This window comes from Acomys minous (assembly GCF_964271855.1).
Source record: "Acomys minous genome assembly, chromosome: 10".
Classification (NCBI taxonomy): Eukaryota; Metazoa; Chordata; class Mammalia; order Rodentia; family Muridae; genus Acomys; species Acomys minous.
Window position 1 is genome coordinate 23,342,791 of NC_140491.1, and position 23,132 is coordinate 23,365,922.

The window sequence follows — 23,132 nt, forward strand, 5'->3', positions numbered from 1 at the left end:
ATAAAGGGAAGGCATGGGATCGAAGAATGATGCTTTCTGGCAAGCTTGGCAGGGGCAGGAAGTATTACCTGGATCATCTCCTTGGAAGACAAAGAAGGCTGCTGTAGGAATTTATTAATTCTGGAATGCTCTTCTATAATCTGTCTGGCTCCCAATAAATTGAGACAGATACTGATTGTTTTATTTAAACAAGCTTTAAGCATATAAGTGGGCAGATACGATTTGTACTAATTTTCTAGGCTAGTCTGACTAGCTCCCAGCTGCATTCCCCAAGTTACTTGCCAATATTCATCCTGCCCAGGCTGGATCTGCTCTCATCTTCCTTCTCCCACCTAGTGGTCCCTCCCTGAGACCCCAAGCCTGGAAACCGAAGCCCCACCTACCTCTTCTGCCCAATTACAAGCTGTCCAGCCTTTTTTTTTTTTTTATTTATTTAACCAATCAGAGATATTGGAGAGCAATGTTTATGCAGCATCATTTAGTTTATGTGATAATGCACTGTCTGGACTGCAACCAGATCTTGGGGGCCAGAATTTAGCATCTGAATACACAGAGAACGAGACCCACCCCCAACAGAAGACTGCCAGAGGACTCCTCTGGGGGAAAGAGATTTGTAAGTGTCTTCAAATTTTATTTAGATTTTTGTCATGCTTCATAATGCATGAAGACGACAAAGCAATTGGAAACCTTGAGAAAGTGAAAAATAAACTACTTGACTTTTCAGAGAACATCCCCAGATGATATCAACATCTATTGCTTCAAATTTTAGGAGCAATCTAAAGAAACCTTAAACGTGGTTAGGGAGTGGATGCTAAAAATTATCAGAGTTGATGTAAAAGGATAGAAGATGAAGAGTGGAAACTAAATAGGGGAGAAAGAACAAATAGAAAGGAAAGGTAAGGGCGGGTTTAAAAATAAAAGAAGAAAACTTAGCCTGATAAATGGAAAATCAAATACATGTGTGTTGGTGAACAAAGCCATAAACACACATTTATTAATTTCTTAAGTTTTCATCATGTGGCAATAGAAATGAAACTTTCTCACACTAGAGCCTAAGAAGTCCCAAGTCAAGGCATCAGCAGAGGTGCTGTCACTCTGAGTTGTCTCTCCTTCCTCGGCTTGTAGAGGGCTGACCTTTCATGGGGTGCCCAATAGGCTGCTGTTAGTGGGCTCACAGCCCGGTCTTTGTGTATCCAAATTGGACCAGGGCCTATTTAATGATGTCACTTTGACTTACAAGTCTTATGTTCAAAGACTATAAGTTTCCCATGAACATGGGGTGTGTTTTAGCCCATAGCAATCACAAACTTATTTGTTACATAGGCAAAGGCATGTTTTGTCTGAATACGATGTTAGTTTTTGTTTTGTCTTATACTATTTTATTTTATTTTATTATTTTTCCTCAGAAGCCTGTTTGTTGTCTAGTGAGAGACAGAAAGGGGTAGATCTGGAAGGGAAGGGAGGTAGGAAAAAACAGGAGGAGCAGAGCGAGTGGAAACCATAATCAGGATAGATTATATGAGAAAAATATGATTTTTAATAAAAAATATGATTTTTAATAAAAAGAAAAAGCAAAATTTCTTACAACACGCAGTTAAGTTTTTAAAAGTTGAGGGGACATTTTATTCTTAAATAACATCTATCTATAGTTAACATACATGATAATGAATGTCCTATACAACTATTTGTCTACCTCTCCAGAATTGAACCCACAGAAGTACAAACTAAACTGTATATATTGTCTTCTGTCTCAGTCATTGCTCTTTTTTTTTTTTCCCTTTAACAACCTTTTAAGAGGACAGGTCATCTGTCCTATAAGATGGTCCATTTAGGTCTGTCTGACGTCTGACGTCTCTTCACACCTTTACTGTAGTGAGTTATCTGTCTCTCTCAAAGTATCTTACTAGACATGGATGTTATTTGTCCCAATTTTTGGTCTTTTTTCACTTGGTATACCCCATATTTCCATGAAGTATTTTTTTCTTTTAAAATAAATAAGTAGCTTGTATAAAGATATCTTAAAGTGATATAATTACCCTGTTTCTGGTCAACACATTAACTTGAGGATTCCTAGATATGTCTTTCTTGTTATGTTTGTTGTAGGAAGTTTTATTATCATGACTATCTTAATTATTCTTTAATCTTGTTACATAAATACATTTCTGTGGTATTTTTTTTAAAAAGAGAAAGTAGTTAGCTTGATAACATGTAAAATTAAAATCCACAACTAATGGTAGACATTATGTAGGCTGCTGCATAACACGTGCATATTGTCTGTGGTGTGATCAAATATGGCTGTCCTTACCGGGCACTGGTGTGAACCTGAGGCAAGGCAGTATGACTGCACTGATTGTGGCAGAGGAAGAGGGAGCTAGCCTCATGGTAGCACGTGAGATGGGGAGAAAGAGAAAGGGAGGCTGAGAGGGAAGGAGAGGGAACTGGTGTACCAGGCTTCCTCTTGCCTCTGTTTTGTTCCCTCCACGTCCCTAGCCTATTGGAGAGAAGCACCTTGTCAGCTGCTGTCCCACATGCATATATCTTTGGAAACACCTTTCATGACCACACTCAACAGAATACCTAACTAATATTCTTTATGTCTCTTAATCCAATCAAGTCTGTGAGAATTACCATAATATTCTTGCAGCACCTGACCAGATGACCAAAACATTTACTGAATTTTTATGTGATACATGTTGCTTTCTGACTAAAATACATTTTATGATAAAGTATACATGCTAAATATTGACATTTTGAGATGTAAAAGAATAGTTTTATAGATGTACATAAATTCTAATCATACTAAGTTTATGAAAAAAATCATATTACATTTTAATGCATTTTGTAACTTAGTTTGATTGAGGAAAACCCATCCCAGAATTACTGCAGGACTTTCCTGGCCCTGCCTGAGGTGTAAATAAGGCACAGAGACTTCTAATATAGTTTAAAGCTTGGGCCTTTTGCTAGGGCAGTGTCCCAGACACTATCTAAACTAGCCTGACTCTTCTAACACTGGGACTTGCCATGTGGCTAGCTCTTTAATTGCCAGTTACACTCCACTTCGGATTCTTCCTCATCTGTTTCCTTCTTTCTCCATTATTCTCCCTGGCCGGAAGTTCCACCCTTGTACTTTCTGCCCCAACTATTGTTCTTTACTACAACCAACCAGCATCGAACATTGGTTGTCTTATTACAACCAATGAGCATCCAGACAACACCTGATACTTCTCTTAGACTGCCTTTGGGCATAGAGGGCTCTCTGGCCTTTACGTATCTGCGCAGGTGTGAAAGGAGAAGTACTTACAAATATAAAGCCTGCGGTAGGTAATAGGAATGCAATACCATTTATTAATTGTTGACATTAATGTCTGGGCTGTTGGTGTTCTGTTCAGGAAGTTGTCTCCTGTGCCAATATGTTCCAAGCTCTTTCCCATTTTTTCTTCTAAGTGACTTAGTGTCTCTGGTTTTATGTTGAGGTCTTTAATCCACTTGGATTTGAGTTTTGTACAAGGTGACAAATATGGGTCCAGTTGCATTTTTTTACACATAGACATCCAGTTAGACCAGCACCATTTGTTGAAGATGCTATCCCTTTTCCATTAATAAATGGGACCTCATGAGGCTGAGAAGCTTCTGTAAGGCAGGAGACACTGTAAAGAGAACAAAGCGACAGTCTACAGACTGGGAAAAGATCTTCACCAACCCTACGTCTGACAAAGGTCTAATATCCAAAATATATAAGGAACTCAAGAAATTAAATACCACCAAACCAAATAACCCAATCGAGAAATGGGGCATGGAACTAAACAGAGAATTCTCAACAGAGGAATATCAAATGGCTGAGAAACACTTAAAGAAATGCTCAACCTCCTTAGTCATCAGGGAAATGCAAATCAAAACAACTCTGAGATTCCATCTTACACCCATCAGAATGGCTAAGATCAAAAATTCAAGCGACACCACATGCTGGCGAGGATGTGGGGAGAGAGGAACACTCCTTCATTGCTGGTGAGAATGCAAACTAGTACAACCACTTTGGAAATCTATCTGGTGCTATCTCAGAAAAATGGGAATAGGGCTTCCTCAAGACCCAGCTATTCCACTCCTTGGAATATATCCAGAAGATGCTCCAGCACACAACAAGAAAATTTGCTCAACCATGTTCATAGCAGCCTTATTCATAATAGCCAGAACATGGAAACAGCCGAAATGTCCCTCAATAGAAGAATGGATAAAGAAACTGTGGTACATATACACTATGGAATACTATTCAGCTATTAAAAACAAGGACTTCCCGAAATTTGTGGATAAATGGATTGAGCTAGAAATGATCATAATGAGTGAGTTAACCCAGAAGCAGAAAGACTCAAATGGTATATACTCACTTATATCTGCATATTAGCCCAAGGGGCATGTCCCACGAAAGCCTTCACTTACCAGGAAACTGAGACAGAGGAGAGGACATTCTAGTGGGATTCTAGATGAGAGAATCATGGGGGAAAGGCAAAGTAGAAGGACCCAGAGGGTCCTAGAAGCCTACAAGTAGAACATTATGATAGGCAGATTTGGGCATAGGGGTCCCGCTCAAACTAAGGCACCAGCCAAGGACAATACAGGCGGTAAACCTTAAACCCCTACCCAGATCTAGCCAATGGACGGAACACTCTCCACAGTAGAGTGGAGAGTGGGATATTACTTTCTCACATACTCTGGTGCCTCACCTTTGACCATGTCCCCTGGAGGGGGAGACCTGATGGCACTCAGAGGAAGGACAGCAGGTTACCAAGAAGAGACTTGATACCCTATGAACATATAGAGGGGGAGGTAATCCCCCTCAGGAACAGTCATAGGGGTGGGGAGTAAGGGGAAAATGGGAGGGAGGGAAGAACGGGAGGATACAAGGGAAGGGATAACCATTGAGATGTAACAAGAATAAATTAATAAAAAAAAATAAAATTAAAAAAAAAAAAAAAAAAAAAAAAAAAAAAAAAGGAATGCAATACCAAAGTCCAGCCAGAACTTAGCTCTAGGCCAGTACAACATTAACAATTGAAAATACAGAGAGGTAGCAATCCCAGACTTGGGAGGTAGAGGCAGGCAGATCTCTAGGTTTGAGGCCAGCCTGGTTTACAAATTGAGTCCAGGACAGCCAAAACTACACAGAGGAATGCTGTCTTAAAAACAAAAACAACACACACAAACAATACAGAGACACGCCATCACACAATGTGAAGGAAAGATACCTTAATACAAAATGCCTGACATGTTCAGTGTATTGTTTTAGTTTGTCCGTTTTTCTGTATAAGTGCTTGAGAGCAGTACAAAGAAAACGCTACTTTAGCAGTAAGTTGTGCATAATTCCCAAAGTATCAAGCAAGCATTCGAATCTAGGGATACATAATAAAAAAACAATCCTTTTTTTTTTTAACTTACCAAAAACCACATGTAAGGGTTTTTGTTGTTTTGTTTTGTTTTGTTTTGTTTTTCAAAAGCCAGTGCTTGTAAGTCTGACATGTTTTTGGGATAAAGGTGTCCTAAGGTGTGTCCTATCTTGAGAGTTCCCCCAGTGCATGATGCAATTCTTTCATTAACTGCATATGAGGAACTTGATGCCTCTAACTCTCCCTGTTCTTTGTAGACTGGGTCTGGGCAGCTATCTAATGCTCCTAAGCCAAATTCTTTCTTCACTTACTCCTGCCAAGTAGTACCATACTTGTCATCAAGATATATCATCTGTTTCACGTTGCTGTCGTTCAGGCTGAATTAAAGGTTCAGCGCCTCTTGCCATTTCATTTCATTTCTTATTCTTGAAAAGTAGAAAACATGCAAACAGCTCTCCTTGTTTCATTTTCCCAACTACAGAGCTATGAATACATTAGCGTTATTCTATTCGGTGGAAGGAAGAAAGCCACGCAGAGCGGAATAAGGTTTTTAAGACAAGAAACTGGTTGTCGAAGGGAGATAATGCGAACGCTCTCTGGTACGTTAGAAAGGCTTCCACAGTCAGGAACTGCGCTGTCCGGTAGGATAATCTCTGTGCATGATGTCTATGAAATGTGGCCAATCTAAGTTGAACTCTCTATAATTTAAACTACACAAGGAATTTCAAGCACTATAGAAAAGAGAATGAAAAACATTTCATTGGTAACTTTTGTATTGACTATATGCTGAAATGATACATTTTTGGAGGAAGGAGATTAAAAATCTCACTTTTACTTTTTTATTGGTGGCTACAAGAAAATTTTAAAATCCCAGATTGCATTTCTTTCTGTCTTATGTTGTATTTCTATTGACTATGAATAGTACGTATTGTGTATCACGCACAATGCATAGAGGTTAGAACGCTCAGACATGAGACATAAACATTCCCGGTGCTACTTTCTATTTTGGATGTTTTATCTAGAGAAACGTCTTAGTTACTGTTGCTGACATAAAATAGCCTGACCTAACGAAAGTAACTTCACGGGGCAGGGGGCTTTATTTTAGCTTACAGTTGAAGCGACAGAGCACTGTGGTAGAGAAATCATGGCGGCAGGAGCTCACGGAAGGCAGCTCGCCTCTCTTCACCAACAGTGAGGAAGCAGAGAGGGATGGATGCCACATTCCACTCGCTTTCTCCTTTTTATGTAGCTCAAGACTCAAATCCAGAGAATGGTACTGTCTCCTTCAATAGGGGTCTTTCAATCTCAGTTAACCCAATTAAGACATTCCCTCTCGCGCATGCCCAGAGGCTAACCTATTGAAAACAACCCCTCACAGGGCTGCCCGAGTTGTCTCCGAGGTGATTCCGACGCCCACCAAATTGACAAGACTATTTTTTTTTTTAATAAAATTTTGTTACGTGTTTTTGTCTCTCTGGGTATGTACATTCTTTCCCCCTGGTAGTTATAACCTGATATTTCTCTGTCCTTGATTCTGGACCCATGTTCTTTCAATGAAGCTGATCTGTGATGCTAGGTGAGCATGTGACCCAGATTTAACCAATCAGGATATTCCACTCACATGATCACAATAATTGGCTTAAGAAACTGGTAGGCTAGGTTAAGTGAATTGGCTCTAGCTTTTTGAGTAGTTACTTTAGAAGTAGTGTTGCAAATCTAAAAGGGTTACGTGAGCAGCTACTCTTGCCTATCTTTGCCAGAATATGGGAGCAAAGAGCTCAGAAGGGAAACAATCAAGAGAAAAGCAGAAGATACAAGCTAAAACAGGTTAAAACAGACTCATTTCAAGATTCTGGATCCATTCTATTACTAAAGCCACCGTTTAAGATTTTCCCCCCATAACTTTAATAAATTTTAATAAATTTGATTAAAAAATTAATTTATTTTATTTTTTCAGAACCAAGAAGCCTGATTAATCTGGAGGAATTAACACATGGCTAAGTAAACAACCTGCATGTATATGATTCAATATATATTCAACAGATTTTGCATATGTTTAAGTGAATGCTGTGGGTGCAGGTGGGAGAGGTCAGGACGGTCTTTATTAACACAATTCACTATTTATTTGTCCATCTAGCCAGCACTCACTGAGATCCTTCCACACCAGGTACTATCGCAGGCACAGGGTGAGAAAAGGAAAATTACATGTAGCCACTGAGACTTTTACCACTTTCCAAATTACCCATATAACTATATTCTTTTGTTTTGTTTTGCTGTGTGACCCTTCCTGTCCTAAACTTGCTTTGTAGACCAGGCTGTCCTCGAACTCACAGAGATCTGCCTGACTCAGCCCAGCCTCCCTGAGTGCTGGGATTACAGGCATGTGCCACTGTGCCCGGCTCAATTATTATTCTTTATCTCCTCAATAGTCTTCCAGTTTTTAGCTTCTCACTGGTTATATAATATCTGTTCAATTTTTCCCCCTTAGGAGGTTTTTTTCTCTTGGGTCCCCTCTATCATCCTACCTGCATATAAAATTGTTGCTGTTTGGGTCTGTTTTTGGCACTTATCTCTGTCTGTCCTTCCTCGAGTTTGGGATTATTTGACCTTTCTCTTAAATTAGATTCTTATTTCCTAGATCAGTTACCCTCTTTGCTTTGGGTTTTGGTTTGGTTTGGTTTTTGGTTTTTAGTTTGTTTGTTTGTTTGTTTGCTGTTTTTTTGTTTTAGTTTTGAGACAGTGTCTTCACCTGTATCCCAGGCTGGCTTTGAACTCATGATTCTTCCAAACCTCAGCCATCCAGTGTTGACATTCCAAGCACTGACCACCATATAGGCTCCCCTACCCTGCTGTAACGAAGCCTGTCTTGCAGTGGTGTTCTGAGAGGGGATTAACAGAGGTCAACATCGTCTGATTCTGCATTCCTGAAAACCATCTCACACTACTGACTACCCAATATGACACATTTGTAGAGTTCCAAATTGGTGATCACCTTCTGATATAATTTAAAGAAATTGCTGCACTGTCATCTGCTGGGAAGCCTATTTCTCTGAGGAAGTTTCTAGAATTTTCTAATTATTTGTAGGTTATAACATCCTCATTACAATATGCCTTAGGATGAAACTACTTAATCTGGAGGTACATTTCTCTCTGCTCTGGAAACTTTTCTTTCCCTATTTCCTTTCTAGTACAATTCCTTCGCTTTATAGGTGGCTGTCTAAAATTAATGGCAGTCAAATGATGCACTGTCTGTATTGATCTTGAGATTTTCTGATGTCCTATGATCCCTTCCGTTATCCTTCTTTTTTAAAAAATACTACTTCAAAGAAAGCTCCTCATGTTTATCTCTCTCTGCTCCATTTGAATCTCGAATTTCATCTGACATGTCTTTAATTTCCACATCTTTTTGCATTCTCATTGTTCTCCGTTGCTATAGCATCTCCACTTAAAGCACTTCTTGTTTTGGTGATACAATGTCTTATCTCTTTGATGATGTTAGTCATAATTAGAACTTCTCTTCTGTTCCCTGTAATGTCTCGACTCTTCTCCGAATTCTTTTCATCTGTTGTTTTGTTCTCTTTGTGTCTTTCAGGTTTGATGTTTTCTACAAATGGCAAGGCACGTGGACAGCTAAAATCCTTCACTGTGTAGGGCAAGCTCTAAAGTAAGGAAGTTCCAATGGCTGCTTCTTGGTCATCGTTACTGAAGTATAATCAGACCAAGGCCAGCTCCGTATTAGAGGAACAGTCAAATGTCACTATTTGTGAGTCTTTTCTGCAAAACTGTTGACGTTTGCTTCTATAGAGTCACCAGATTCCCAGTGAAATGCACAAATCTAGTTACATGTTTTGTGGGAACAAAATCGAAAAAAAAAATCAGCGAACTTTTACTTCAGAGTCTGTGCTTCATATGTCTTAGCCGCATTCTCTACTACACTCAATAGCTGAAAATCATAAACTTTCTGTAATTTGAAACAGAAAGCCAAATCCTGTGACCAAAAGCAGTAGGAAATAGCTGTCAGATCCATGAGTGGTGCATATTTCTGCTTCATCAAGGAAAATGGCATAAAAAGACATTATGCCCTAGTTTACATCAGGAATTTTAAAATTAAAACGGTTAAACGCTTTAAAATGTAACTCCTGTTAGTATGTGGTCATGTCACCTCTTCCCACCACTGACGCCACATGAGGGATAACAGGTAAGTTTGGGTACAGGAGGAGGTTTTGGGAAGATGAGTAGGGAAAAGATGAAAGAAGTACAATCTTCCAAGTCGTTGTTGTGGGAAGAATCAGTCCACGGAGTCACAGGGCTATCGTCCATGGCAGTGAACAAGGCTTGGCATAGCCAAGTGGTGGGAATGTTCTGTGGCTACTTGTTCACAGGGTAGTGGACAGGCAGATGAGGAGCAGAGAAAAGACACCAACACCGGGAACAGGTACATCCTTCATTGACTTGACCTTACCAACAACTTCTGCCTGGTAATCCCCACCTCATACAATCTCCACAACATTCAAAATGGTGTCAGATGTACCACAAACCAACCATTAAGAACATGGGAGACTTCAGATTCAAACCCTAGCCACAAGGATAGTGATCACACAAGCTTTGAATCCATAGCCTATAGGATGGTTGAAAGTATACTATGTCCTCAGAGAATTTCAATACATGGAAGAAAATGATTAGAATCTGTGAGGAAAAAGCTTGAAGGAAGTGTTTTGAAAGTGTAGGGGGAAAGGAATCGCCATTCAGCTGGTAGGAACCGAATAGGCCTGGTCAGAGAAGGACTGGTGGGGTGACAGAGGGGAAGAGGCACAGCGGAAACCCCATCTGGCTGAATGAGCATTAAATAGTTAGGGGGAGTGACAAAAATTGTGTGGTATGAGTTTGTATGGGTCATTAAGGAAATACAGCGGAAGCATCAGTAGCCCCTCCCTAAAAACAGATACAGCCCAATTCCTGAATTCCTTTCTAAGCAGCTTTGTCATCTTTTGTTCCCCCCCTTTTCTCTAAAGAAAACTAATAGTTAAATGTGAAAGGACAGAGATTCAAATTCTAAGTTCACCATTAACTAGCAATATAATGCTTGTCAATTAATTTAACTTATCTGTGCCAATTTGTATTTTTTTTCTCCCTAATATGACTATGATATCAAAAGTTCTTATTTAAGGCTATGGTAAATGAACTAATCAAGAGAATAAATAGTATAGAAAAACGGATACCTTTCTTTAAAGTTAAAAAAAAAAAAAGTGACGAACCAAATCTGCTTGTGCTATCTTTACATTTCCAGGCCTAGCACTTACAGTACAGCTCCAGCCATGTGTGGTGAATCCCCCTTGACCTTACCCACCAGTGCCATCCCCACGCTACCAGGCCTAACTCCAGTCACACACCCCCCCCCCAAAGAGCTTTTTCTGGTGAGGCCCTGAAAGGCAAACTTGTCTGCCCCATCTTCACGCTCCCAGGCCTAGCTAACGATGCACAGCTCCTGTACTCCGCCTAGCCGGAGGCACGCTAGGATCTCACAACCCACAGCTAACTAATGAAAGAAGTCCACATTTCTAGGTCACACTGAAAACACATGAGCAATATAAAAGACCAAGACGATACGGTCTCCCACAAATCCATTCGTCTTAGGGAAATGTTCCTCAATGGCAAGTACTCGGATGAACCCCAGGACAGAGGACGCCAAAGGACAATTGTAAATTTGATCATAGATTGCAAGGTGTTTAAAGAAGCCAGGAACAAATAACTCAGTGAAGCGGGAGAGGATAGTTAGCAATAAATGCCTTAGTGATGTCCAAGTAAATGCAAAATACACAAATGAATGAGATGAGGACAATACAAGCTTTGAAAACTGAATTCAGTATAGATACGGAAATATTAAAGAGCAGATATTTATGCACACGTGTGTGTTTGTGAGATGCAGAAAATTAAAGAAGAGATTATGAATTTGAGCACGAGTAGAGGGCACAGGGGGAGCTGGGAGCAGGAACGGGATGGGCGGAAAGGATGCAAATGGGGCACTTGTTTATTTCATTCTAAAAATTTACACAACAAAAAAATAAGTCAAAAAAAAAAAAGTCAAGATAGGGAATAGGTTCATGAAGCTGGGCATGGTGGTGCACGCCTGCAATCCCAGTACTCAGGGAGGTAGAGGCAGGAGGAGCACTGTTAGTTCGAGGCCAGCCTGGTCTACAAAGCCAGGACAGCCAAAATTACACAGAGAAAACCTGTCTCAACAAACAAACAAACAAACAACTCCCCCCCACAAAACAAAAGAAAACAAACAAACAAACAAGAAGGACTAAGCCTATTAAATTCTGGATTAGTTATTTTATGTACAAGCTTTGGGACCCACATAAATTGCTTATTCTCTCTGGATCCAAGTTGCCCTAGCTGTAAAACTAGGAGTTGGCCCATATGATCTGCATTTCTTCTAAACTAATAGCTTAGGTGCCATAGATGACATTTCTATTTGACTTTGATACCGAGCCATACAATTTGACTAAATTGGATCAAATTGCCATTATCAAGCCTCTAATACATTGAGATTTTATTAAAAGACTGAAAATGAAAGTGATAATAATGCACTAGTCCATGGAGTGATTTCTAGTGGACACAGAAATGTAGTGATACATCAGGACCTATTATCATGTCAGGGTGCAAAAGGCAGAAGTTGGCAACTGGTGTTAAGCTCAAGTTCCAATCTCAGAGGTGTAAAATTCTACTTTTTAAAAACTGGAAATACGTTTTTCCCAATTTCAGTATTGGCTATACTGGCAATTTATCATCTATGTCTACCAGTAAGGTAAAAATTATTCCAAACTACATGATATTTATTATGAAAATGGTAACAGGACATAGGAGTAATGCTTTTAAAATACTCAAGAGTTGCACTTATTTTAGAGCGCAAGGAATGGAATTTTTGAGAAAGCATCCTGAGATGACAGAATTGGAGTAGCTATTAATCCTGTTCTTATGGACATTTTGATTAGCATCAGGGTAGGAAAGGGGTAGATATTACAATCCAAGAAGCACGTTTCGTCGCCATTATATATGCTTCCTGAATGATTCTCTTTTGAACTTTCATCCTTGTTCCTACAAGATGTAGAGAAAGCTGTTGATGGCATTTGGGAATTTTATGTATCTTTACAGTTCAACTGCTGTACCGATAACAACTATTATTAGATGTAGAAATCTAATCTGATACTGTCTACCATCTACGCTTTCAGAAGACAAAAGGAGAACCGTGAACTCTTTTGTTCATGAATACAGATGGATATAAGATATCTGCATAGTTTTTAAAGTAATACATACGTTGATCAGATAGTTTGTGAATAAGGGCTAAAGTCCAGGTCCTAAGTAACTGATTAATCAAATTCCCCCTCTGATCTTCCTTTTTTATTTTAAGTTAATTACACATTATTCATGGAGTATAGTGTGCTAATTGGGTACAAGTATAAAATGTAGGATGGTACAATCAGGGTGTCTCTGATTTTTTTTCCTCAAATCTCCAATCAGTGCAATGCATTATATAGTTCAGAACTAAAGGGAATCAAGTAAAGTGTGATTGTTTAAAAGCAGATACTCAAATAGGGCTTGCCAGCACTCTAGTGCTTTTTGATGTGTGTCTGTTATGCTTTATAATTACAAATATGTAGCACATATGTTTCAATTTTATCAAATTATAAAGTATATTTATATATATTAATACATTTATAATTGAATAGATATTTTACAGTCCTACTAGTATGCTACAGAACTTACTTTTATAATAAAGTAAAAGAATAGCTTTCACTTTAGGTTAGTATTTTTTTAAATATGGCTTTAGTGATATTACTGTATAACCTTTTATTTTTCTGCTGTGGAAATATCCTGCAAACTCCTCAGTTTCATCTACATCATATCATGCTTTCCTAAAATTGTACCTTAAATTTTATCACTAAAAGGTCAAGTAAACACACAAGTGATTTGCCAAGCAGCTTGGCATTGTATAAGAAGTCCACTGACGGTTAAGCTATAATGGCTCTCCATGGTAGTTTTGGTTCCAGGAATGACGCGTCTGTTATCTGTTGGTTAATATCCTCCCACTCACCTTTTGGGCTTGTCTATTGTGTTTGCTTTGACCATCAGAAGAGTGGCAAGCAAACTTGAGAAACATTGGCATGTTGGTACTTACCCTCTGGCGCTTCACATGTTGCCTCTACATAGATAACGCTCCCACAGTGGCAACCCCAGACAAGACTTGCAGAGCCTCACCAGACCAGCAAAACAACCCGCTTGATCTGCAAATTTAGGAGTAGTAAGAAATGAATGTGCTTTTGAGGCACTGTTAGAGATTTACTTGTTACGTAACAAGTGACTGATACACTAGGTACAGGAAGTACATGGGACAAGACTGTCTTTTTTACACATATGAATGTCTTCATACGTATTTGCTGTTATTTTCAAATCTGTTGCAGCTGAAATTTTGGCATGGGAGACAATATTGGATATGACCCTCTTTTTCCATTGGCTTTATATTCTAAATATCCATCAAATCAATAGACAACAATGAAGTATCAACTGAGTGTCAGGAACAACACTAGATGCTCAGAGTGAAATGGCTTGACTGTTCTATGTTTATGGGGGTGATTATAATGTACTGACATACATGCTACAAAAGAGTCTTTGCTAATATCAGTGACACTGATTTTCAAACTTATTTCCATTTATATATGTTGTTATATATAGTCATGGTTTTCCCCTTTGCTTAGAAAATCTAGAGACTTGTTCTATTCCTCTTTGTATTTCTCCTTTATTTGGGAGAAATACTTAATTCCCCCTTTTCTTATGACTTACACATCTTTCTATTGTGTAGCATATTTCCCTTATTGTCACAGGCTTAACTAAGTCACTTGTTTTAGACACTGAGACCTAAATGTGACCCATGTTGAGACTTTAAAAGTGCTTATGAATAGAGGCCAGCTCCCATGTGGCTCCTTGGAGCCCTGTGACAGCGACCATGTGAACAAGTCAAGGGTAGCCCCTTGAAGAACAGAAATATTGGTTTCTGCAATCCTAGCAGACAGCTGTCCCTCAGAAATGGAACTGGCTAGCTGTCAAACAGCTGGCCACACAGCCCAACCAAAGCCACATAAAGGGTCAGCCAAGCCTGGCACAAATTATTATTTCATAGAATCATTAAAGGTGTTTAGTTTTACTGTATTTTGTTTATTATATGTGCATGCAAATGCACATGCATGTGCGGATGTACATGCTTGGGTCACAGTATGTGTGTGGAGGGACATCAGAGGAAAATTTGCAGGAGTCCCTTTACCTACTGCACCACCTCACTATCCCATAGTTGATATTTTAAGATATTTTGAGTGGTTTGCTAGCCTCTCAAAGGCATTTGCTCCATCATTCCTTCCAAGTTAGCATGACCACATGTTTTCACTGAAAAGTTACTTTGGACAGAAGTTTCTAAAAGCTGGGCCATGCTTTTGTTTCACCTCTCTTGTCATGGTGCCTGATGAGCTTTTAGGTGAAGGAGTTCCATTACAGTTTTTTCATCTTCCCACTCTACACTACGGAGACAACCCAGCAGAAAATAAAGTTTTGTGTGAAACTACTGTTAGTTTGAATTTCTGTTACTGAAATACCACCTAGACTATCCCCATTCTACACCTAAGCTTGCCTCCCAAATGATGGGATTGCAAATGTATATTACCAGGCATGACTTCAAATGTCGCATTCAAAGCTTCCGATGAAGAGCTAATCTTACATTTTTACTACTTAAGCAATGCTGAGCAGTAAACTACTTTCTCATAAGAAGAAAAAAGAATAATAGGTAAGAATATGCCACAAAATAGAGGGTACTACAGAACTGAGAAATTTTGGATTTCCAAGAGTTAAAATGTATCTCTCCACAGAGCTAAGCATAAATGCCCGGCAATACATAGTAATACACAGAACTTCACTGTAAACTCTGGATGGCTCACCTGCTTTTGATTCTACATTTACAGAAATAGATATAGAATGGCTCTAGTGCAAAAGTTTAATAAAAAGAAAAAAAGGAAGAAAAGAAGGAAAGAGAGAAAGAAATTAATTTTACGTATATACTTAGTCAAAAGATTCTCCAAGGAACATTTCTCTAGCATATCGCAGGATCCATCCATAACAACTACAAAGTGCTAAATCTCATGCCAGGTAAGGCAGGGGGGAAAAAAACTCAAGGTACCAAAGTCTCAGTGAGTCTTCGTTCTCCAAGAGTTTAATTTTGAGAAGTATGTAAAATTCCCCCTCTGGAGTTTTCAGCCAGCTACACCCATTATTTATGGTGAAAAGCCCCTTCAACGCCCCCCTCCCCTCTCCGATCTTTGCAAGTACTCTCACTTTTCACAATCTCTTCACTTCAAAAACTGCTGTCCGGGCACTTCTTTCTTTGGATGCAGTGTAGTGCCTGGCGTGCCCTTTCCCTGAAAATGAATATAGATGACACTGACCCTGAAGTTTCCAGGACTTAAAGAGCTTGGCCTAACAAGACGTCGACAACTTTTGAAGCTTCCTGGGTACTCCCCCTCGCGGAACCTGAGGAAGCTAAGATTGGCCGGGGCAAGGCTCGCCTGGCAGGCATTTAGGCTGAGGCCTTGAAACGCCAAACCCACCTAGCGCGTTGCACTTGAAGTCTAGGGCTGGGCTGCCAGCTGGAGAGCGCGAACCAGATCGGAGAGCGCTCAACGCGAATGGACTACGAAGCCCAGAGTGCACAGCGCTGCGCCCTTGAGCTCCGCTTCGGGACCCGCACGCAATGGAGGCTGGGAAATGAAGTCTGCGGACTTCCAGAGCCCCGCGGGAAGGCAGAAGTGGAAGCGTTGCTGGTCCGCTCCTTCTGCACGCGGGTTCCTGGCTGGCCTCGGGGTTTCTCGCTCCCGCTCAAGGGTTTTCGTGGACGGCGGGAGCTGTATGGCTTGCTTGAGTAAACTCCGGGGGGGAGGAGGGGCGGGGAGAGGAGAAGGAGGCGGGGTTAGCGGAAGCGGCAGGTTGCTTCCTTCTGTTCGCGCTCCCTCCCCGCCTCTCCCTGAGGGAGCGGTGGGAGGGGGAGGGGAGGGCAGAGGGAAGGTAGTGACACGTGTCAATCAACCCCCCTCCGGGGGGCGCGCGCTCCGGGGCTCGCGCCGAGGGCTCGCGCCCCTGCCTCGTGCCTGCGCCGCTCGTATGTAAATGAGGGCGCGTGACGCGGGACGCAGATGGACAAGGGAAGAGAGAGAATGGCCGCTGCCGCCGCTGCTGCCGCCGCCGCCGCCGCCGCTGCCGCTCAGTGCCGGAGCCCTCGGTGCGCGGCGGAGAGGAGAGGATTCCGGCGGGAACTCGACTCTTGGCGCCACCGCCTCATGCACTGTGTAGGTAAGAGAGACACGGGCCGGGCCGGGCTCCGCGCCGCTGTGCGGCTGCCCGAGGAGTTTGTGGCTGAGGGGTGTAGTTGGGAGCTCCGGTTCGGGTCAGTTCAATGGGGGAGCGATGGGAGCGGCGGCGGCGGCGGCGCGGCGGCCCCGGCGGCGCCTTTTGTCTCGGGGCTCCCTGCCCGGCGCGGTACGCGCCCCACCGCCCGCCTGCCTGCCTGCCCGGCTCCGGGCTCCCGGGGAACTGTTAGTTCGGACCCACTCTCGGAGCTCCCCGCGGAAGCCGCCCGCCGGCTCGCGCTGCCCCCCTGAAACTCCGGGGCTCCCGTCGTCGGGCCGCCGGTCCTCGCTGTCAACCGCGGCTGTGCGCCAGGGCGGCGGGGACCCTGAAGCGGCCGGCCGGTCCGCGCCCCCGCCGGCCGCTCACACACCCCCTTCTTGTCGCCGGGGGCTGGCGAGGCTAGACGCTGCCTAGTTCCCGGGACGCGGGACCTGGGGCTGCGGGGCGCTCGCGGGGTCCGGGGTCCAGGAGAGGGCCGAGGGGGCGATGGGGGGCGGCGCCCGAGGGGCGGGGGGCGGCCGCCTCTGCCCTCTCACGCGCGGCCTCGGATCTGTGTGTACCCCTTTAAGAAGGAGCCGCTCGAGCGCTGACGGTTGGGATTTGAAGTTCTTCCTCCCTCTTTGGAAGTCTGGACGGATTGGGGGGGGGTTTGTTGCTATGGCGACGGCACCCTCCCCACGCCTCCCCCCCTTTTCCTTGAGGACGCCCCGACGACTCTGGTCCTCTTTCGCTGTCATGTGATGGACGCGCATAGCCCTCTCCACCTCCCATTGCTGCTCAGATGCAGTTCAGTTTTCCGTTTCTGTGGGGTCTCAACTGGTTTTGCTTCAAACTTCCGCGCTCCCGGCTGTCATTCAGGGGAGCGGGAAGTGCCAGGACTCCCGTACCTTGTTGCGGGCTCTGCTTCCCTCCCACCCCCCACCCGGAATGAGACGGTGCCCACAGCTGTTACCCAGCAGGTTTGGTACAGTGCAAAAGAGGGGCTAGTGCGGGTTGAAGGGCTGCGGAGTGTGCGCTTCGTCGGCAGGGGTTACAGCGTAGGTGGCATTTGAGGGGAAGAGGTGGGAGTGGAGGCTGGCCGGTGTTTGGAGTGGTTGGTAGCGCCGCTTCTCTTTTCTCAAGAGTAGGTGCCAGCATTCGGGAGTTGAGGAGCAAGCGGGAGGCTCAGTTCCTTGGGAAGACAACTCCCCTACCTTGTTTTCATCTGTTCTTGCACCACCTAGTGCCCTGTCCCCCCCTACCCCACCCGTCTCAGATTTGCTCTGTTAGCATCTTAAGGGTCTGTCTTGTTTTCACTGATCATAGCAGATCAAACCAGAAGCAACTCCGCTTCAGTAATGTGCCATACAGAATAGGACGTGTACTAGAAAACAGAAGGAAGGATACCCTGATTTAGGACCATTTCGGTGATGTTTAAGCAGTTTACTGTTGTGTTTCGCCTCTATGAAATGTATTTTAGTTGGATCTGTGGCAAACTTAAACCGGGGGTGGGGGTCGAGGGCCCTGAAAAGCAAAATAAATTCATGCTGTGTCGGTACTTGTACTTCATGAATGGAAGGAAAGTGGACCCGTTTTGACAGTTACTTATGTGAAGGTCTCTTCCGCCGAAAACCCGCCTAGAAATTGTGGAATTCATTCCCGTGGAGCCCAGCAAATAGCAGACAGCAATTGCAGTACCGGCTCACAGTATTACTGCGTTAAGTTTTAATAAGCCACACGGAGATTTGAAGATGACCCTGGTCAAGTTTTGTTTTACAGTATTTGACGATTTATTTTTCTCATGTGTCGTTGAGTATATTCAGTATGGCTTTGAATCTCAACAATACATGTACTCTTGAAAGTCGAACTTCAGGCTAAAACAAATTAATTTGATTTCATGGGAAACGGAGTTAGATTTTTGACTATCTAATGTGTAATCTGTATTACATCTCCAGTGTTATACACAATTATATTGTACCACACATGAAAATGTTTTCCTGAGCAACATCCACATTTGAGAAATTGTTTTACACCGTTCCAGTTTTATATCAAGAGATCTATCTGGTATATTGTTTTTGTTACTATTATTTTAAAGTAACAAAACACTTCTAAATAAAATATACACCTGTTAGTTGGGGGTTTGGTGTCACATTTAATTGTGGTGTGGATAGGTGTTAAAAGTAATTATTTCATTTCAAGCTACCATTTGCTATGATGTACTTTGCAGAAAAACCTCTTCTGTTCCTTGTATGTATGTGTGTGACTTATATACACTATGTAGATATATAAATGTATATATTCCTTATTGAATAGTTGATGCTCTTACTGTTTGACATACTTTTTTTATAAAGCATTCTTCTGGCTTTTGAAAAAGAAAATTATTTAAGTCTTAGTTTTTAGTTGGAGTTAGAAATGGTAAGCATCTTCAGGTTGTACAGCAATTTGATATTAAGTCTCTATTGAAGTTTCTTCAAATCTCACTTCACTGCTTAACTACCTAAATATGATTGATCTTTTTGTTATGTATATTGATTGAAAATTTTGGGAAGAAAGTTTCTTTACTGTCAATAAATGATTATAGTGATTGAGAAGGGAAAATGTTTGAATCTGTCTAGAAATACTCCCTTTATAATTGTGGCACTTATGTCTTTGCCTTAGATTACTCCTCTGTTTCATTTCTGGTTTGTTTTACATTGAAGAAGTGTCCTTACAATTTTTCCCAAATGATGGCTGTGCTATAATAGGCTTTTTATAATCTTCCTATGCTATAGTATAGTTTTGAATATCCTTATATAACAAATGTTTGTGTGCATATTGGACATAAGACTATTATCCTCATATTCAGAATTATACTGAGCATTAGTAGACACAATCTCATATCTTATAGAGTATATAATTAGTGTTTACTAGCCAGAATGACGCTGAGCTTTGAGTCTTTATAGAATAATTAGTATCTAATGATTCATAAAATTAAAAAGTTAAGTATAGCATAAAATAAATGTATTGATAAAGTTTAAAAGATTATTCATACTTGAAAAGTAATTAAAATATTTGATCTTGGGACAGGCCAGTTTCTTGAAAACTTATTTTGGTATAATTTGCATCTTAAAATATTTAAAAAGTATCTTGATATCTTTTCATTATTCTTATCCTAACTCCCCCCTACACACATACACACACCAAAAAATTTGAGGGTAATTTGGAGACATCTTTGCCCCTAATGTCTTCAGTATTCAAAAAAGCAAGGACACTGTCAGCATACAATATTACCTAATTTATATTTCAATTTCCAATTTTAACTGCTTTTTCTATCTATCTGTCTCCTGTTTGTCCCCCAGTTCAAGATCCACTCTAAGATAATATAGTGAGTTTATTGGTTATCATGTCTCTAGTCCATTTTAATTGGGGATACTTACTCATTTTTTCTTTGTATTTCTTCGCCTTGATATATGAAAGAAAAAAACAGGGCATTATTCTGTAGGAAGTCCCTCAATTGGAATTTGTGATTTTCTCATGATTTTTTTTTTTTTTTTTTTTTTTTTTTGGCCTTTGGCAGGAATACTACTGGAGAAATGGTCTATTCTTCCTAGTATATCATATCTTGAAGTTTATAATGTTGATGTGCCTCAACCTTAAATTTTGGTTAAGATGAGATTTGCTACCAGAAAATTGAGATAGATGTGAGGACATCCTATTGGCCTCTAGGTGAGAGAAGTATGGGAGAATGGGGAAATAGAAGGATCCAGAGGGTCCTAGAAACCTACAAGAAGAACATTATGATGGGCGGATCTGGGCCCAGGGGTTCTGCTCAAACTATGGCACCAACCAAGGACAATACGTGCAGTAAACATCAAGCCCCTACCCAGATCTAGCCAATGGACAAGACATTCTTCACAGTTGAGTGGGGACAGACTTTCACATGAACTCTGGTGCCCCATATTTGATCATGTCCCCTGGATGGGGAGGCTCGGTGGCACTCAGCGGAAGGATAGCAGGCTCTTAAGAAGAGATTTGATACCATATGAGCATATACAGGGGGAGGAGGTCCCCCTCAGTCAGAGACATAGGGAAGGAGAATAGAGTGAAAGCGAGAGGGATGAAGGAACAGGAGGATACAAGTGATGGGATAACAATTTAGATGTAATATGAATAAATTAATTAAAAAAAGAAAAACTAAAAAAAAAAAAAAGATGAGATTTGCTCCTTGAAAATTATCCACCATTTTGTATTTAATATGCAACTTATGGGAAAGTGTTTTGAAGAACAGAGTATTGCCATCATCTCATCAGAATTTCAGCCACAGTTTAACATCCATCAATATTCTGGCTTTGTCCCTTTTTATTTTAGTTAGTTAGTTTGTTTGTTTGTTTTTGGGTTTTTTGAGACAGGTTTCTCTGTCCTGTCTGTCCTGTCCTGTCCTGTCTGCCCTGGCTGTCCTGGAATTCATTATGTAGGCCAGACGGGCTTTGAACTCAGAGATTTCCCTGTTTCTGCTTCCAGAGTGCCAGGATTAAAGGCAGGAATTCCCCCCTGTCCCCCTCCCCCCATCCCTTCTTTTTAAGGGTTGATATTCATTCAGTTATACTTTGTATGATTTCATGAATTCTTTTTCAAAAATAAAAACCACTGTCATTATTTTGACTCTAAATTGTGGCAGATTTGACTAAACTTAAAGCCTCCCCACTCTGTGGGCATACCACACATTAGTAAACAAGATAGTCTACATTTATGTATTTTATTGTCCCAGGTTTGGTATTAGATACTTCACCAAAATGACCTCCAACTTTTTTAGAGGGAAAATTCAGTTTAGATACCAAAACTAAGCAGCAGGTTTTAGGTCTGTTTTTATCCCTGTTTTTTCAAATATATACCTACATATATTTTAAGATCACAAAATAAAACAAGAGAAAGACTGGTTTAGAAACATTCTATAAAATACTAATGTCTTTCCTAAAGAAGACTGGTTCAGTAGTAATTGGAGTCCAGTATGAAATGTTTAATCTTCTGATTAAAGATTAAATCTATATTCTTTCCTTAAAACACATTTTTGTCTATTACCTTTTTAATTAAAAATATTACCATTTTTGTACTAATCCATGTAGAAATTGTTAAGGAGTTGGGTTATAGTTTCATGTTTTAGAATTGGGTATTTTATATTTATAGTACATCTTAATTTGAAGACTCTACTTAATTGCAACAGGTAGCAAATGGACCTCATTTAGTTTTCTTGGTTTCTATGGTACCACTTACCTTAAAAATCTCTTCATAATAAACAAATGTATAGTTTTACCCAGATATTTTATTTGGTTAGTATAGTATAGATCATAAGAAAATAAACTCTGGAGCTAGACATCTGAATCTGGAACCTAGTGGCACCGCTTACCAATGAACAAGGTTCTTTTTTATCTTTCAGTTGTTTCATCAGTTATTTGGAGAGGGCTAGGCTGCTGGAGAAGAACTTTATTGATTGTGCTAATACATGTCTTGTGTATAGAAAACACCCAATAAATGCTGTTATTGTTGGTGATAGTTTTTCCTTGGATTCTTGAATGCTTGGGCTTTATAATTTTTGTCAATAGACTCTGGTGAAAATGGTGCTGGGTAATTTAAAAAGATTATGGAGCATGCTAAAGTAAAACAAGAGTTTAAATGATCTGTATTTTCCAGTTCCCTATAGCTATAGTGTATAGAATTTTGAAATCATGTAACTTAGTACTGGCTTTCTGTGTAAAGAAAGCAAAAGACATTTACCATTCTCTATTCTAGGCAATCTTTCGTAACTGACACAAGAAATTAGTTTGTAGCTCATTAAAAACTCTTTATTATCAAGTGTGTTGGTGCACACATAACCTTTAATGCCAGCATTTGGGAAGCAGAGTAGACAAACTCTGTTTCAAAGCCAACCCTTTTGTACAGAGCAAAGCTCCAGGCCAGCCAGGACTGCATAACAATAACCTGTTTCAAAAACAAATAATAATAAAGCATTTCATATTAGGTTATCAAGAGGTTGTTTTTTGTTAACATGAACTCTATTTTCACCTTTCTTTATTCAATTTGATATGTCCTTCTGGTTTCTTCTTGCCTTTTCTTCTGTTATCTTAAGCCATGGAGTTCTCCCTTGTCACTGCTAGCATCTAAATCACAGAAGAGTAGATTTACTTAGAAATCTGTATTGATGGGTCACTGATTGGTTTGGGCAGCTGTCAAAGGGTGTTTGTTGGCCGTACAACTTGTTCCAAGCTCCAGCAAATATGATGTCCATTTATTTTAAGTGATGGCAGTTATGATACCAGCTAATCATGTACATTACACAGCTGGAATCTGGTGCTG

The 23,132-nt window shown here is 40.8% G+C and overlaps 1 protein-coding gene and 1 long non-coding RNA gene across 15 annotated transcripts in view; one reads left to right on the forward strand and one right to left on the reverse strand.

Moving 5' to 3' along the window:
• LOC311606705 overlaps nucleotides 1-16,118 on the reverse strand; it is a 342,592-nt gene extending 326,474 nt beyond the window's left edge. The window contains exons 1-2 of the long non-coding RNA XR_014782412.1: nucleotides 16,028-16,118; nucleotides 13,558-13,663 (exon numbers count right to left, since the gene is read on the reverse strand). This is a non-coding gene — a long non-coding RNA (uncharacterized lncRNA). The remainder of the gene's footprint in view (nucleotides 1-13,557; nucleotides 13,664-16,027) is intronic.
• Nucleotides 15,731-23,132, forward strand: part of LCORL (ligand dependent nuclear receptor corepressor like) — a 159,071-nt gene continuing 151,669 nt past the window's right edge. For 2 of the 14 annotated variants that reach the window (XM_084798040.1, XM_084798046.1), the window contains exon 1: nucleotides 15,732-16,766. In XM_084798040.1, coding sequence (XP_084654166.1) covers nucleotides 16,610-16,766 — 157 coding nt within the window. In that variant the 5' untranslated portion in view covers nucleotides 15,732-16,609. Of the gene's footprint in view, nucleotides 16,767-17,498; nucleotides 17,783-23,132 lie in introns of those variants that run through there. The other 12 variants (XM_084798047.1, XM_084798050.1, XM_084798048.1 and 9 more) reach the window with 11 other exon arrangements.